The following is an 18,188-nucleotide window of genomic DNA, read 5'->3' as shown; positions in this document are numbered from 1 at the left end:
TTGGCCCGGGGACAACCAGGAGGTTTTGAGTTCCCGATCTCAGTGCTCGCTGGGGAACGTGTGGGAAGAGACGGTCCCTCAGGTAGGCAGGTCCTAGGCCATATAGGGCTTTAAAGGTAATAACCAGCACCTTGTACCGAACTCGGTAAGGTATTGGTAGCCAGTGCAGAGCCCGAAGTCCCGGCTGAATGTGCTCCCACCTTGGGAGCCCCAATAACAACCGGGCGGCGGCGTTCTGCACCAGCTGCAATTTCCGGGTTCGGTACAGGGGCAGCCCCATGTAGAGGGCATTGCAGTAGTCCAGCCTCGAGGTGACCGTAGCATGGGTTCTTGTTGCAGTTTGTCTGTGGGAGAATTAAATGGCCAATTGCACAATTCTCCCTGTGTTGTCTGGGGCAGGGCTGGAGAGTGGGCATCTGGGTTTGTTGCAGACAGGTTTGTGTGGGTTTGTGTGGCAGTGAAGTTGGCAACTGGGTTTATATTGCTGCCAGGCCAGCAGGGTGCATAGAGTAGATAGATGGATGTAGTGCATTTGGGTCCTATAGAGATTATCTGATGTGAATTTAGGTTTGGCTTTGGGTGCCCCTGGAATTGGACCCCCTGTTTTTGGGCCTTGGGGGTTTTGTGTGGGATAGTCCCCTAAAGGTGCACAGCAGTTTGGGGGGCTCTCCACCAAACCCCCTGCTCCCCAGAGCCACTTTTCCCACAGTAATTACAGAGGGGGAAGTGGCTGCTTGTTTTTTTCTCCCCATTGGGAGCAATGAACCTTTTGGGGTGCCCACAGATAGGGACCCCCTGGACCAATCTTTTTGGACCTTGGGGTTTCCTTGGGGGAGAGTCCCCTGCAGCTGCCCTGCAGTTTTAGGGGCTCTCCCTCAAACTCCCTGTGCCCCAGCAGCTTTTGAATATACCCTATGTTGCCATTGAGTTCAATGGCCCATAGGGTATAATGGTGGGATGGGGGCACCCTCTTTGGGTGCCCCTGGAATGAAACTCCCTGAGCTAAACTTTTTGGGACTTGGGGGTTCTGTAAGGGAGAGTCCCCTGCAGGTTCCCTGCAAATTTGGGGGCTCTCCCTGAAACCCCTTCCAATATAAGCTTCCAATATACCCTATGTTGCCTTTAACTTCAACTGTGCAAGCACCAGTTGTTTCCGACTCTGGGGTGACGTTGCTTTCACAACGTTTTCACGGCAGACTTTTTACGGGGTGGTTTGCCATTGCCTTCCCCAGTCTTTTACACTTTCCCCCCAGCAAGCTGGGTACTCGTTTTACTGACCTCGGAAGGATGGTAATGGGGCCATATATTCGGGAATAGCTGAATATCTTTCATATATTTGGCTATTTCTGAATACTGGTATTTGGAAATATACAGGATGCCAATTTTTTTGGCCCTGAATACTTCCGAATCTGAATTTGCACATCCCTACCTAACATTAGGAAGAACTGGGATCGGCGATTCATCAAATGCAATTATTATTATTATTGATGATGATGATACTTAGTAACCTCATTAAAAAAAAATGCAGTGGAGGAAAGAAAGAGGAAACAATTGTAAGAAATCAGTGGCTGGTGGGGAGGAAACTCAGCAGTGGAAAGAAGCTGGAGCTTCTAGAAGGGTAAGGCTGCCAAGACTAAAGCTGAAACCAATGGGTTGCAATTAAATCAAGAGTTTCTGGCTCAACATGAGGAAGAACTTCCTGACAGAGCAGTTCCTCAGTGGAACAAGTGTCCTTGGAGGTTTTTAAACAGAGGCTAGATGGCCGACAGCAGTGAAGATCCTGTGAATTTAGGGGGAGGGGCTTGTGAGTTCCCTGCATTGTGCCGGGGGTTGGACTAGATGATCTTGGAAGTCCCTTCCAACCAGGGCTGGTTCTGCCACTAGGCAAACCAGGCGATTGCCTTGGGCGCCGGCCTTCTGGGGCAGTGAATTGAAGAAGAAGATGAAGAAGATATTGGATTTATACCCCGCCCTTCACTTTGAATCTCAGAGTCTCAGAGCGGCTCACAATCTCCTTTCCCTTCCCCCCCCCCCCACAACAGACAGCCTGTGCAGTCCGTGGGGCTGAGAGAGCTCTCACAGAAGCTGCCCTTTCAAAGACAGCTTTGCAGAACTACGGCTGACCCAAGGTCATTTCAAGCGGAGGGGTGGAGAATCAAACCTGGTTCTCCCAGATAAGAGCCCATGCACTTAACCACTCCACCAAACTGGGCACCCCCCACACGACTCAGTGGCCTGGGCTATCCAAGTCAAGGAGCAAATTCAAGTTTTGTGCCTTTAATTTTCCCCACAATCCATCTAATTTTTGAAAACTGGTTATCAGTTTGGAGGGGGGCGCCAGAACTTAGCCTTGCCTAGGTTGCCAGATAGTCTAGGGCTGGCCGTGCTTCCAACTCTATGATTCTAGAATTCGATTCTACCATTGCAAGAGAAGCATATTTGGGAAAGAAAGGAGTAAGCAGAGAGGTGCTGTAAGGGAGAATATGGCACAGGAGAAGGGAGAAGGAAGCAGGAGGGTGGGGAAGGGAAGAAGTGGGAAGAGGAGGAGCAGTAACAACGGAGGAAGGACAGAGGAAGAAAAATGCTGGCAAAGAAAAGGAGGACCTTTCTCCTTTCCTTTTCTGTCTTCTGGGCATGGAGCAGGGATAAGTGGTGGTTTGAGGGGGAAATATTTGTGAATTTCCTGCATTGTGCAGGGTGTTGGACTAGGTAACCCTGGAGGTCCCTTCCAACTCTAGGATTCTAAGTAAAAGATGAAAAATGAATATGTGCCACCACATTAGAGACATGGGATGTTAAATTATCCTAGGTGGCTGACTCCACTAAAAAGCACTGCATTTGACGTGTTGTTTGAATACGTTGTTTCTCTTATGGATCATCCACATCACCTCATCCTATGCTTCTGAACACAGCAGTGGCCCACTGGCCTTTCTCCAAGGAAATAGGCATAAAGATTGAAAGCTACAGGTTTTTTTTTTATTTTATTATTATCAATTTCTGTTGTGCCTTCCCTGCAAGCAGGCTTTTACATCAGATAAAATATATAATTAAATTAATGGATTACAACAGTTAAAATATAAAATTAAAACAGACAGCCATCAGCTCGGCATACAATGAACCAGGGCTGGAGCCCCTGGGCAACAAGGACTTCTAAAGTGGGGGTGTCAAACATGCAGCCCGGGGGCCGAATTAGGGCCCTGGAGGGCTCCTATCAGACCCCCCCGAGCAACTGGCTGTCATTTGCTTCATTCTCACTCCCTCTTGCTTCCTTGTGCATCACAGCTTGCTTTGCAAGGCTTGCTCAATTGCATAGGAGCTACAGAGGAAAACCTCTATTTTCTCCATTGGCTGAGGCTCCTCTATTGGGGAGGAAGGGGGGGAGGCAGAGCTTGCTTTGCAAGGCTCTCTCAATTACACAGCAGACCTACTGAGCCAAGCCTCTCTTCCTTCTATTGGTTGAGGCTCCTCCTCCTCCAAGTCCCCTGGGGAAGGAAGGAAAGAGCCAGAGCTTCCTTTGCCCAGTTCCCTGGATCCCATGGGGGAAATACAAAGAAAGCACCTTTAAGACGAATGAGTGCTAATGTTTCAAGCATGATTTATTTTAAGGTTTTTTTTTAAAAAAAAAAATCTTTGTGCCCTTTATGAAGTTTATATCTCTACAACACAATCTTAAAAAGGAACACACATGGTCTAGCCCAATATCGCTCAGCCCGACAAGGTCTCATTTGTGTCAGGTCTGGCCCTTGTAACGAATAAATTTGACACACCTATTCTAAAGACAAGGCCAAATGGAGAAAGAGTTCTTGAGGAGGTCTCATTCATTTCATTGAGACTCATTCCGGAAATCTTCTCATACCCATTTTTCTAAATTTGCAATGTCAAACAAAAAGCATTTTAATATTCTGAATGTAAACAATAAGGAAACTTAAAAGAAGAATTTGTTGTTGTTGAGTCGCACAGTTGAGTCCGACTCTTTGCGAACCCATGGACAAAGTCACGCCCAGGCCCTCTTGTCTTCCACCATCCTTCGAAATCTGCTCACGTCCGTGCTTGTTACATCAGTAATGCTGTCCAGCCATCGCATCTTTTGCCGTTCCCTTCTGTCTTTCCCAGCATCAGAATCTTCTCCAGTGAGTGCTCCCTTCTCATTTGGTGGCCAAAGTATTTGAGTTTCAGTTTAAGCATCTGACCTTCCAGGGAACAGTCTGGGTTGATTTCCCTTAGGACTGACTGATTTGATCTTCTTGCAGTCCAAGGGACTCTCAAGATTCTTCTCCAGCACCACAGCTCAAAAGCACCTATTCTTCTGCACTCGGCCTTCCTTATGGTCCATCTCTCACAGCCATACATTACTACTGGGCATACCATCGCTTTGACTACACGGACTTTTGTTGGCAGGGTGATGTCTCTACTTTTTATTATACTGCCCAGGTTCGCCATAGCTCCCAAGGAGCAAACGTCTTTTAATTTCATGGCTACAGTCACCATCTGCAGTGATCTTGGATCCCAGAAATGTGAAGTCTGTCACTACTTCCATGTCTTCCCCTTCTATTTGCAAAGGTGCGATGGGGCCAGATGCCATGATCTTAGTTTTTTTGATGTTGAGTTTCAAGCCTACTTTTGTGCTCTCCTCTTTCACCCTCAACAAGAGGTTCTTTAGGTCCTCCTCACTTTCTGCCATTAGAGTGGTATCATCTGCATATCTGAGGTCGTTGATGTTTTTCCCGGCAATCTTGATTCCACTTGCGCTTCATCCAGGCCAGTATTCTGCATGATGTACTCTGCATATAAATTAAATAAGCAGGGTGAAAATATACATTTTTATCGAACTCCTTTTCCTATTCTAAACCAATCAGTTGTTCCATATCCCGTTCTGACAGTTGCTTCTTGACCCTTATACAGGTTTCTCAGGAGACATGTGAGATGGGCTGGTACTCCCATCTCTCTTTTTTTTTTTTAATAAATATTTTTATGTTTTATTGACTTTAGTACAATTGGCCATTACAGCATATGGATGTTGAAATTACAAATAACCCTCGCCCCCCCCCCAACCCTCCCCATCTTCTTTTAGTCTTTTCCCCTCAGCCAAGGGCACAGAGTCCTGATCTTCCACTGAATGTCCTTCCTTGCTTCTCCTGAGATCCACTCTAAATAAGGGTTCCATCTGGTCTTGATTTCCTTGACTTTATCTTCCCACGTGGAATCCTTGTTGATTGTTGCCACGATGTCAGACTGTATGTAATCAAACAAATAGCTGTGCCTTTCTATTGACCATTTACTTTTATCTTTCCACCCCAAGGCGGTACTCCCATCTCTTTAAGGACTTGCCACAGTTTGTTGTGATCCACACAATCAAAGGCTTTAGCGTCGTCAATGAAACAGAAATAGACGTTTTTCTGATACTCCCGTGCTTTCTCCATAATCCATCGAATGTTGGCAATTTGATTTCTAGTTCCTCTACCTCTCCGAAACCCAGTTTGAAGTTCTGGTAGTTCCCGATCTACATACTGCTGAAGCCTAGCTTGTAGGATCTTTAACACGACCTTGCTGGGATGTGAAATGAGTGCAACGGTGTGATAGTTTGAACATTCTTTGGGATTGGAATATAAACTACTCTTTTCCAATCCTGTGGCTACTGTTGTGTTTTCCAAATTTGTTGACATAATGTGTCCATCACCTTAGCAGCAGCATCTTTTAGGAATTATTCACCATTAATTTAAGTTGCTTTTCAGTCTTTAATTATGTTGATTTTTAAAGCTGCCAGTCTCTTATTTTTAGAAACCGGATGCCAACAGGCCATATACTGCGGCAGTTCAGACGCCACCTATTCTGAATTGCAAACCAATTGAAAGTAAAATCCAAAGAAATGTTCAACATTGCTGGAAAGATATGTTGAAGGATTGCCGAGAGAAGGATGTTGACCGCCTGGGAGAAATCCCGACAGAAGATTTCTTAAGTAGGTCGATTTCTTAGAGGCTTAGAAGTAGAGTTCTTAGGGTTCCTTGATTGGCAGCTATGGGAACTATGGCAATTACAGCATTGCAAAACTGGTTTAAAACTATTATGTAGACATTGACTATATCAGGGGTAGCCAATGGTAGCTCTCCAGATGGTTTTTGCCTACAACTCTCATCAGCCCCGGTCATCATCGGCCATGCTGGCTGGGGCTGATGGGAGTTGTAGGCAAAAAAACATCTGGAGAGCTACCGTTGGCCACCCCTGGACTATATTATGAAGTCAATGAACTTAGAAGGTTGTAACTTTGCTTAGGATACTATCGTTAATGCCTTTCATACCTTTGTATTGTTCCATAATGACCCATGCATCTATTCTCCCCCCGGCTTCCCTTTTTGCTTTAGCCACCTTTCAAAACCTATGCAATTTTAAATACGCAATTAGACTACATTAAAATTGTGATGATATATTCTTCTAGCATTTTGGTTGCAGTATGACAAACCTGACTTCTTAGAGCCAGTTTGGTGTAGTGGTTAAGTGTGCGGACTCTTATCTGGGAGAACCGGGTTTGATTCCCCACTCCTCCACTTGCACCTGCTAGCATGGCCTTGGGTCAGCCATAGCTCTGGCAGAGGTTGTCCTTGAAAGGGCAGCTGCTGTGAGAGCCTTCTCCAGCCCCACCCACCTCACAGGGTGTCTGTTCTGGGGGAGGAAGGGAAAGGAGATTGTGAGCCGCTCTGAGACTCTTTGGAGTGGAGGGCGGGATATAAATCCAATATCTTCATCTACCTCACAGGGTGCCTGTTGTGGGGGAGGAAGGGAAAGGAGATTGTGAGCCACTCTGAGACTCTTCAGAGTAGAGGGTGGGATATAAATCCAATATCTTCATCTACCTCACAGGGTGTCTGTTGTGGGGGAGGAAGGGAAAGGAGATTGTGAGCCGCTCTGAGACTCTTCGGAGTGGAGGGCAGGGTATAAATCCAATATTTTCATCTACCTCACAGGGTGTCTGTTGTGGGGGGGGAAGGGAAAGGAGATTGTGAGCCGCTCTGAGACTCTTCGGAGTGGAGGGCGGGTATAAATCCAATATCTTCATCTACCTCACAGGGTGTCTGTTGTGGGGGAGGAAGGGAAAGGAGATTGTGAGCCGCTCTGAGACTCTTCGGAGTGGAGGGCAGGGTATAAATCCAGTATCTTCATCTACCTCACAGGGTGTCTGTTGTGGGGGAGGAAGGGAAAGGAGATTGTGAGCCACTCTGAGGCTCTTCGGAGTGGAGGGCGGGATATAAATCCAATATCTTCTTCTTCATCATCAATGCCCCTTATAAATATTTCTCTGTGATTATCAGCCTACTTGCCTGGTAATATACATTCACTGTGTAAGTTGCTGTAATTGCAATGGCCATTGGCTTTACGCAATAATTTTTTACTCAATTGAACTATACATTCACTGCCAGGCCCAGCACTTCCAAGTAGGCCTAGTAGGTGGCCGCCTGGGGCACCACCTGGCCTATGAGGTCACCCCTTTCACCTTCATTTATCCCCTTTAAAATTCATTTTGTTTTAACTCAGTAGTCTAGCCTGTGAAGATCATCCTGTATCCTGATTCTGTATTCTGCTGTATTTGCTACCCTGCCCAATTTAGTATCATCTGCAAATTTAATAAGCATTCCCTCTATTCCTTCATCCAAATCATTCATAAAGATGTTGAATGAAACATGCCCCGGGACAGATCCCTGAGGCACTCCACTTGTCACTCTTCTCCAAGAGGATAAGGAACCATTCACAAACACTCTTAGGTGTGATCATAGAATATAGAATCATTGAATCATAGAGGTGGAAGAGACCTCCAGGGTCATCTAGTCCAACCCCCTGCACAATGCAGGAAACTCACAAACACCTCCCCCTAAATTCACAGGATCTTCATCGCTGTCAGATGGCCATCTAGCCTCTGTTTAAAAACCTCCAAGGAAGGAGAGCCCACCACCTCCCGAGGAAGCCTGTTCCACTGAGGAACTGCTGTAACGGTCAGGAAGTTCTTCCTAATATTGAGCCAGAAACTCTTTCGATTTAATTTCAACCCAACTGTCATCCAATTACAGTAATAGGTTCCAAACCACATTTTACCAATTTGTCAACAAGAATATTATGTGGAATCTTATCAAAAGCCTTACTGAATCAAGATAAAGAAAGTCTACAGCATTCCCCTGATCCAGCAAGGTACTAACTTTCTAAAAAAAAAGAGAAGGTTAGTCTGACAGGGCTTGTTTTTGATAAATCCATGCTGACTCTTAATCACAGCTGTCTGTTCTAAATGCTTAAGGACTGACTGTTTGATGATTTGTTCTAAAACTCTTCCAGGTATAAACATCAAGCTGATAGGTCAGTAGTTATCTGGATCCTCCTTTTTCCACCTCTTGAAGATGGGGACATTTGCCTGCCTCCAATCTTCTGGCACCTCGCCTATTTCCCAAGAATTCTCAAAAATTAATGGGCAGAGGATTTGATGCAAGTTCATTTAGTTCCCTCATATGCAATTTATCTGGCACCAAGGCCTTAATTTCATTTAGAGAAACTAGGTGTTTATAAGCCCTTATGCCTATCCTAGACTGTAACTTCTTTCTTTTACCATGTGCTCTCTTTTTACCAGACTGAGCAACACCATTTCCCTTGCAAGAGAAGACTGAGCCAAAGTAGAATTTGAGCAGTTCGGCCCTCTCTGCATCACGTTAAAATTTCACTTTCATCTTCCCGCTATAGGCCTACCATTTCCTTGGTTTTTTTCTTGTTCTGAACATAATCACAGAAACCCTTTTTTGTGTGTTTAGCATCTCTCGCTAGCCTCTCATACTTAACTTTAGCTTTTCTCCATACATGCACTGGCTATTTGTTTATATTTATCCTTGCTTATATGGTCCTCCTTCCATTTTATAAATAAGTATTTTTTAGTACTCAGGTAATTAGAAAGTTGTTTATGGAGCTACTCTGGCTTCTTTAGCTTCCTATTTTTCCTTCTCATAGGAATCATTTGGAATTGTGCTGTCAATATCTCACTTTTAAGAAACTCCCACCCCTCTTGAACTCTCTTCTCCCTAAGTCATGGGATTCTACTCAGCATAACTTTATGTTTGTTAAAATTAGCTTTTCTAAAGTCCAATCTATATGTCTGACTATGTACAACTTTTCCCTTTCCCAGGATCTTAAATGCCAAAATTATATTGTCACTAGTACCCAGGGTACCCACTACTTTCACCTCATCAACCATTTTATCCCTGTTGATGAGAATCAAATCCAAGATAGCAGACCTCCTTCTTTCCTTCACTACCTTCTGGAAAATGAAGTTGTTTTTAATTATCAAACATGCAGTGTAAAACCAGGGTTTGGACAAGTTCTTGGCTTTCTGTGGCTTGTTAAGTATATTGTTAGCTCTAGGCAGCCATTAATTATTTGCATGTAGTATTTTAAAATGACTTCTGAGTTGGAATTGTTAATCAGCTCTTCACAAAGCTGTAAGGTCCTTTCTGAGTTAATAAAGATTGTTGTTTGACTAGCAACAGTGTTGGTCCACTTTTCTCTCTCTCTCTCTCTCTCTCGGCTTGACTTTGCGAACGAAGATTTAAGAAGGGTGCAGTAGTCCACGTCTGCTGCAGGCTCGCTGGTGGCTGACAAGACCAATGCGGGACAGGCAGATCCGGCCACAGTGGCTGCAGGGAAAAGTCTGATTTGCGGTTGGTGCTGTAGCAGTGCGATTCTTCCTCAATCTCCTTTTGTCCTCAAGACCAGCTATGCGTGCGTTCTCAAAGGAAGAGACAGCCTGGTGGATGGTGTGCCTCCATGCTTTGCGATCTGAGGCTAGGTCAGACCACTGGTGATGGTTGATGCGACAGGTGCCAAGGGATTTCTTCAAGGAGTCCTTGTACCTCTTCTTTGGTGCCCCTCTATTTCGATGGCCGGTGGAAAGTTCGCCATACAGAGCAATCTTGGGAAGGTGGTGGTTTTCCATCCTAGAAATATGCCCTGCCCAGCGCAGCTGCGTCTTCAACAGCAGTGCTTCGATGCTTGTAACCTTCGCCCTCTTGAGGACTTCAGTGTTGGTCACAAAGTCACTCCAGTGGATGTTGAGGATGGTGCGAAGGCAGCGCTGATGAAAGCGCTCAAGGAGTCGCAGGTGATGACGGTATAAAACCCACGATTCGGAGCCGTAGATGAGGGTTGTCAACACAACCGCTTTGTAAACATTGATCTTTGTGCCTTTTTTCAGATGCTTGTTGCTCCACACTCTTTTGTGCAGTCGGCCAAATGCACGGTTTGCCTTTGCCAGCCTGTTGTCGATCTCCTTGTCAATCTTGGCATCTGAAGAGATGATGCACCCCAGGTAGCTGAACTGCTGGACTGTCTTCAGAACTGATTCACCCACAGTGATGCAGGGAGGGTGATAATCTTCCTGGGGTGCAGGCTGGTGGAGAACTTCTGTCTTCTTCAGACTAACTTCTAGGCCGAATAGCTTGGCAGCCTCTGCAAAGCAGGACGTCATATGCTGCAGAGCTGATACCGAGTGGGAGACGAGTGCAGCATCATCAGCAAATAGTAGCTCTCGGATGAGTTTTTCCATTGTCTTGGAGTGAGCCTTTAGTCGCCTCAGGTTGAACAGGCTGCCATCAGTGCGATAGCGGATGTAGACACCATCGTCATCATCTAGATCTACTGCGGCTCTTTGAAGCATCATGCTAAAGAAGATCGTAAAGAGAGTTGGCGCGAGAACGCAGCCTTGCTTTACACCTGTGCCTATTGGGAAGGGCCCCGAGAGGTCGTTGCAGTGTCTGACTTGGCCTCGCTGGTCTTCATGTAGCTGGATGATCATGCTGAGGAATCTCGGGGGACATCCTAAATGTTCCAAGATTTGCCACAGGCCTTTCCTGCTAACGGTATCGAAAGCTTTGGTAAGGTCGACAAAAGTCACATATAGACCCTTGTTCTGTTCCCTGCATTTCTCTTGGAGCTGCCTGAGAACAAATACCATGTCGGTGGTGCTCCTGTTAGCTCTGAAGCCGCACTGACTCTCTGGGAGGAGTTCTTCTGCAATGGTGGGCACCAGTCTGTTCAGGAGTATTCTGGCAAGGATTTTGCCTGCGATGGAGAGCAGGGTTATCCCCCGGTAGTTGGAGCTAATCCTTTTATAAATAGCAATTTGTGATGGCTCAAATTCAGATTTCATAGTTGGATAGAAACAGTATGATTGTCAAGCATATTATTTCTAGATGCTATTCCTAATGGCGTTCCGTCGACAAGCCAGATACAAAGCAGAACACTTCATGCTCTCTTCCCTCCTCCCTCCCCCCCCCCCACTTTCTCCTTTTGACCAAAGGGTGCATAATAAATCCATCTAGGCACAGGATGTTTAGAATAACCTCGTGCTAACAATGTAGAGTGCCTCTCCCCCATATTCACACAGCCAGGTCTTATCGGTTCCCAGAGAATGTGTGATAAAGGGAGATGTTTTTATTAGCTGACATTCCTTAGTTACAAAGAGATACTAGTGAGTAGCCTTTGAACCCTCAACTCAATTTGCATCTTTATGTTATCCTTTTGAAGTTATCTGTAACCTTTCCCTTTGAAGCACACATATAAGTTACTATGCAATGCTATGAATGTCATTACTTCCAAGGAGTCCTTGGGAAGCTATGGAGTTTCAACAATAAGACAACTTTTGATTGAAGAACAAGAGCTTGATTATTGCGAAATATCAATGCTTGACATTTTGGAAGTAATCTTACTTGGGGATGTAACTGAATTGGCAACTTTCTGACAGTATGGTGGAGAGAACTCCAGACAACGGAAAACTCCCCATAACTCCGGTGAGACCACAAGGAGAGCTGAGAGGAGACAGTGCTGGGGTGCAAACACCTCCGTGGCACATCCTCGACACTCGGAGAGTTACAGGGAGAGGATCTCCCCTGCATATCCAGCAGCTGTTTATCACCCCTAAAGTGTGGATCCCCCGAACGTCTAGCTCCTTGATGAACGAAGCACCAGCTCGGAGAGAAGCAATCCTGGCACTACCCTCTCTACGCTCGAGAGCAGGGGAGGAAAGCGACCAGAGCCCTTCGGATATGAGCGGGAGAGATGGCCGGGATGATCGAGGGTGACCATGTCCGGACGAAGAGGAAGAAGATGGGGGAGACAGAGAACGGCCATGCCCAGATGATGAGGAGGAAGAGCCAGATCCCAATGCCCGGTAATTCCTCCAAACGGTGAGCACTGAGATGGCAGACATGGCCAAAGGGCTGAGAGATGAGATGCAAGCTAATGCTACCTTCATGGCCCAAGAGATGAGGAAGCAATTGGAGAGAGTGCTGCAGCTGCCAGATCCAAGAGGGGGACCAATACCCCCTCTGGTAAGGCAACAACCACTACCTCCACCTCCTTTACCACTCATACCTCGCAATTATGGGACAGGACGAGACCTGGATGCCACCTTTGATGGGGATCCCAAAGAGATGGAGTACTTCTCAAATCAAGTGAATAGCTTCATGCATTATTGGGGAAATACCTTCCCTGACAAATTCAGCAGAGTGGATTACCTGGGGTTGAAACTGAAAGGAGTGGCGAGAAGATAGTACGCAAGTTTATATGAGAACAGAAGCCCCGAGCTAGATACCGTGGCCACATTCCTTCGAGCTCTACTGACCCAGTACAAAGATCCCCTGCAAGAAACAAGAGCCCTTACCACCTTAAGGGACCTGCAACAAGGGTCCAAAACCGTGCATGAGTACGCTGTCGAGTTCCGAAAAAATACGGCCAAAATCCGGGGATGGAACAAACAAATGAAAATAGGGCAATTCCAGTGGGGCTTGAATGCGAGCGAATGGATTGGGCCTTTCAACAAACCCGCCTTACTATGCTGCTAGCAGGTGAAGTAGAAACCAGCATGAAGTGAGTGGCCCTACAACATCAACAGCAGCAAAGGGGAAAGGGGGGAATGTGAGTCTTGGTCGGGGGCGAAACCAGATGGGAAGAAGACCAGCCAAAATGGCGGAGCTACTAAACCAACTACCCCCCCCCCCAACGCTGCTTTAGGTGTGGCGACTTAAACCACTTGGCTGCCAACTGCCTGGAACGACCTTGAGGTCCCCCCCTTACTCCGAAACCTGGCGCACCCAAGGCAAAGAAGACAGAAGGTCAATTGAAGAAGTTGGTGAAGGGGAGCACCACGACCCCTCTAGGGGAGGAAATTATTGTCATGAATGAGCTGAGTGAAACATCATGGGATGACGAGCCGGCGGGAAACGGGGACGACCTACACTGAGAGGTGCCGAGCAGTAGGTCGTGGAATTAACGGCACCACTGAGGGTGAGAATAACTGGAACTTTATTTTTAGTCCCTTTGACTTTATTAAATCATAAACTAAAGAGATTCATTCACACCCAAGCTCTACTCGACTCAGGATGTACCAGAGACATAACCACACCTTTGTTAGTGGAAGCTCTGGGGCTCCCTAAGAGTCCATTACCTCACCCCATACAGTTTGAGCAAATGGATGGAACTATAATGAGAGGGGAGCCCTGCACTGAGCAAACCCTAGAAGTACCTGTGGGAATAGAAGACCATTGGGATACTGAGATATTCATGATAGCTCCCTCCTCATCCTTTGACATTGTACTAGGGGTGGGATGGCTAGCCAAACACGAACCAGACATAAAGTGGGGAGACCAGATCATAGACTTTAAAGATAAAAGGTGTGAACACCACCACTGGAACGGGGACTGGTTCCCAGGACCACCCCCTAGGAATGAGAAACTATGCTTAACCATGGAAGAAGTAAAATCAATCCCTAAGGAATACAGAGATTTAAAACAAGTGTTTAGTGAGGAGGAAGCCAATGAACTTCCCCCCCCATAGAAATACTGACTGCCATTGAATTAATCCCAGGACCGGAACTCCCGAAAGCTAAACTGTATTCGATGGGGTGGGCTGAGAAAGTTGAGTTGTGAAAATTTTTGGATAAAAATTTAAAAAGAGGTTTCATAAGACCCACTACCGCACCCCATGCTGCACTCGTACTGTTTCGGAAAAAGAAGGACGGGGGGCTTCAGCTTCGCACGGATTTTAGGGGGATTAATGGGATTTCCACTTCCAATGCGTACCCCATACCTTTGATAAAGGACTTACTCAGCACAGTATCGGAAGGAAAATTTTTCACAAAGTTAGACTTATGAGATGCCTACTTTCAGGTGCGCATAAAAGAGGGAGATGAATGGAAGACAGCGCTTAACATGTCTATGGGGTAATTTGAATATCTAGTCATGCCTTTTGGGTTGCAAGGAGCCCCTGGAGTATTCATGAACTTTATAAATGAAGTTCTGTGCAAATACCTGTACAAAGGGGTAGTGGTGTACCTGGATGACGTAATTATTTACTCTCGGGATGCACAATCCCATGTGAAATTAGTCAGAGAAGTTCTGAAAACCCTCTATGAAAATCAACTGTATGCCAAATTGTCCAAGTGTGAGTTCCATAAAACAGAATTGGACTACTCAGGGTACTGTCTGGGAAGGGGCTACCAATGGACCCGGCTAAAATCTAAGCTGTAATAGATTGGGAACCCCTGAGAACACGTAGACAGCTCCAATCTTTTATCGGATTCACAAATTTTTATCATAATTTTATACAAGGGTTCGTACACACTATGTTCCCCTTAATGGATCTCCTGAAAATGAAAGGGAAGGGCCCAGAGGCAAAACGGCCGGGTGCTAAGCTAGAATGGACGGCCAGATGCCAAGAGACATTCAATAAATTGAAAAGACTATTCACTAGTGAACCTATTTTAATTCACCCCAATGAGTTAAAACCTTTCATGATACAATGTGACACCAGCGATGTCGCTGTGGGGGCAATTCGGATGCAACCTTATGAGGAGGGGGCATTAAAACCCTGTGCATACATATCCAAGAAATTCACTCATGAACAGAGAAATTGGTCGGTATGGGACAAAGAGGCTTTCGCAGTAACCTTCACTTTAAAAACGTGGAGATCATGGTTAGAGGGGGTGAGGGTCCCATTTGAAATTTGGACAAATCACAAAAATCTGGAAGCCCTCACAGGACAAAGGAAGTTAACGGAAAAACAAATCCGTTGGGCGGGCTTCTTTGCTAAATTTGACTTTACCCTAAAACACATTCCCGGCTCCAAAAACTTTTGGGCTGACGCGCTGTCTAGACTCCCTCAACATAACAGTCAAAGGGAGGAAGTGATCGAATCCATCATCCCACTGAGCCAATTAGGAGGGGCAATAATCACCCGCTCTAAGGCCAAGTGCGAAAAACTGGAAGAAAAGTGGGGTGGAGAAAGATTAATCAATGAAGTTGAAAAAGAGGGAGAAGCCAAACCAGAGGGAGTAAAGAAAGGTGAAGGGGGCTTCTGGTACAAGGACGGTAAATTATACGTGCCAGAAAGTCTTCGCAAAGAACTACAGTTTTGTCACAACAACAAACTTTTGGAGCACTTTGGATACGTTAAAACACTGCATTTCGTGAACCGGCAATTTTGGTGGCCATTCATGAAGAGGGACATCTCCAATTATGTTGCCTCTTGTCCAATGGCAAAAAGAAGGGGAGGAAAACCTCCCAGGTTATTACAACCTTTGGAGACAGCTACCAGACCATGGTCGGTTGTCTCGATGGATTTTATAGTGGAGTTACCAATGTCGCAAGGGAAAACCGTAATTTTAGTGATAGTAGACACTTTTTCAAAACAAGCTCATTTCATCCCTTGCACTTAAATTCCTACTGCTAAAAAATTAGCACAATTCTTCTTCCAACATGTGGTTAAACTACACTCGTTCCCGGACAAGGTAATTAGTGACAGAGGCTCTCAGTTCGTTGCCAACTTCTGGTGGGAGTTTTGTAAGCTAACTGGACTTGAACAAGGATTGAGCCCAGCCTACCATCCTCAAATGGACGGTCAGATGGAGAGAGTAAATGCCTTATTAAAACAATACTTAAGGTGCTTTGTGAATTAACAACAATAGAATTGGGTAGAGCTCCTGCCGTTTGCAGAATATGGATATAATAACAGTGTGCATAGCTCTACAAAGACTTCTCCATTCTTGGTAGTGAATGGTTATGAAGGGAAACCTTTCCCACTACTGCCGAGAGGAGTAATACCCGAGGTACCTTCATCTTTTGAACAATGGTGGGGGAAATTGGGAAAAGTTTGGAAAGTTATTCGAGACAATCTGGAAGTGGCCAAAGAAACGTACAAAAAACATTATGATAAAAGCCATGTTCCTGTTTGGGACTTTAAAGTAGGAGAGACTGTATTCTTGTCTACCAAAAATCTACCATTACCACAACCGTCTAAGAAACTCGCATATAAATTCTTGGGACCATTTCATATAAAAAGGGTAATTAATAAAGTGACCATAGAACTTGAATTACCCAAGTTGTTTAGTAAAATACACCCTATTTTTCATTGCAGTCTACTCCAGCGAAATCCTGGAGCTACGTCTTGGCACCCTCGACCCCAAATTCCAGAACCTATCCCGATTGGGGATCAGAGTCATCATGAAGTGAAAGAAATTTTAGATGCAAAGCTAGAACGGGGTGTTTTGTATTTTCTGATCAGATGGAAGTATTTTTTGATAGCCCACGACGAGCGGGTAGAAAGTTCAAATGTCAGAGCCCCAGATTTAATAAAGAAATTTTATAATGCACATCCTTCCAAACCCCGACAAGGGTCTTGGGAGGGGGGGCAGTATGTCAAGCATGCCATTTCTATATTCTACTTCTAATGGTGTTCAGCAAACAAGCCAGATACAAAGCATGCTTTTTCCCTCCCCCCCCCCCCCCTCTTTCTCCTTCTAACCAAAGGGTACATAATAAATCCATCTGGGCCCAGGATGTTTAGAGCAACCTGTTGCTAACTGTGTAGAGTGCCTCTCCCCCATATTCACACAGCCAGGTCTTATCGGTTCCCAGAAAATGTGTGAGAAAGGGAGATGTTTTTATTAGCTGACATTCCTTAGTCATAAAGAGATACTAGTGAGTAGCCTTTGAACCCTCAACTCAATTTGCATCTTTATGTTATCCTTTTGAAGTTATCTGTAACCATTCCCTTTGAACCATGCCTATAAGTTACTATGCAATGCTATGTATGTCATTACTTCCAAGGAGTTTGTCCTTGGGCAAGCTATGGAGCTTTAACAATAAAGCAACTTTTGATTGAAGAACAAAAGCTTGATTATTGAGAAATATCGATGCTTGACAGAATCCTTCTCCCTCATCTTATGCCACAGCCTTCAACAGGTAGAAATGACAATATCACAACCTGTGCTCCCAAGTCATTCACCTTTTTACCCAGAGCCTTATAGTCCCTTCTAATATTTTTTGGTCTGTGCCAGGCAGTATAGAATCATAGAATAATAGATTCACAGAGTTGAAAGGGGCCATACAGGCCATCTAGTCCAACCCCCTGCTCAGGGTAGGATCAGTGGAGCATTCCTGACAAATAAATGTTTGTCTAGCTGCTGCTTAAAGACTGCCAGTGAGGGGGAGCTCACCACCTCCTAGGTAGCTGATTCCACTGTTGAACAATTCTTAGGCTGCAATCACACACACTGAATAATGCACTTTCAATCCACTTTCCAACTGGTTTTTACTGTGTAAACTGGCAAATTCCTGTTGGAAAGTACTTTGAAAGTGGAATGAAAGTGTATTATTTAGTGTGTGTGGTCACAGCCTTAGTGTAAAAAAAGTTTCCCCTAAAATCCAGCTGATACCTTACCACCCGTAATTCAAACCTGTTATTATGAGTCCTATCCTATGCTGCCAACAGAAACAGCTCCCTGCTCTCCTCAAAGTGACAACCCTTTAAATACTTAAAGAGAGCAATCATGTTCCCCCACCCCAGTGGCTTCTTCTCCAGACTGAACTTTCCCAAGTCCCTAAGCCTTTCCTCACAGGGCTTGGTCTCCAGGCCCCTGATCATCTTTGTCACCCTCCTCCTCACCCACTCCATTCCGTCCACATCCTTTTAGAAGTGAAGCCTCCAGAACTGTGCACAGAAATCCAGGTGCAGCCTGACCAATGCAGTGCACAGTGTTCCTAATTTTTGTTACCCAGCTGTAGATCTCAGCACTTCACATCTGTCCACTTTTCCAGTGTGTTTAGATCTCGTTGAATTCTATCTCTGTCTTCTGGTGTCTTTGCTGCTCCTCCCAATTTGGTGTCATCTGC

General features: G+C 45.4%; 1 protein-coding gene across 1 annotated transcript in view; it reads left to right on the top strand.

Moving 5' to 3' along the window:
• The window catches only part of EFCAB6 (EF-hand calcium binding domain 6), a 268,908-nt gene that overhangs the window by 224,743 nt on the left and 25,977 nt on the right, over nt 1-18,188 (top strand). The window contains exon 35 of the mRNA XM_060258537.1: nt 5,779-5,956. Coding sequence (XP_060114520.1) covers nt 5,779-5,956 — 178 coding nt within the window. The remainder of the gene's footprint in view (nt 1-5,778; nt 5,957-18,188) is intronic.

This window comes from Heteronotia binoei, chromosome 17 (genome assembly GCF_032191835.1).
Source record: "Heteronotia binoei isolate CCM8104 ecotype False Entrance Well chromosome 17, APGP_CSIRO_Hbin_v1, whole genome shotgun sequence".
Classification (NCBI taxonomy): domain Eukaryota; kingdom Metazoa; phylum Chordata; class Lepidosauria; order Squamata; family Gekkonidae; genus Heteronotia; species Heteronotia binoei.
Note: the sequence above shows the minus strand (reverse complement) of the source record. Positions and strands in the feature narration are given on the sequence as shown.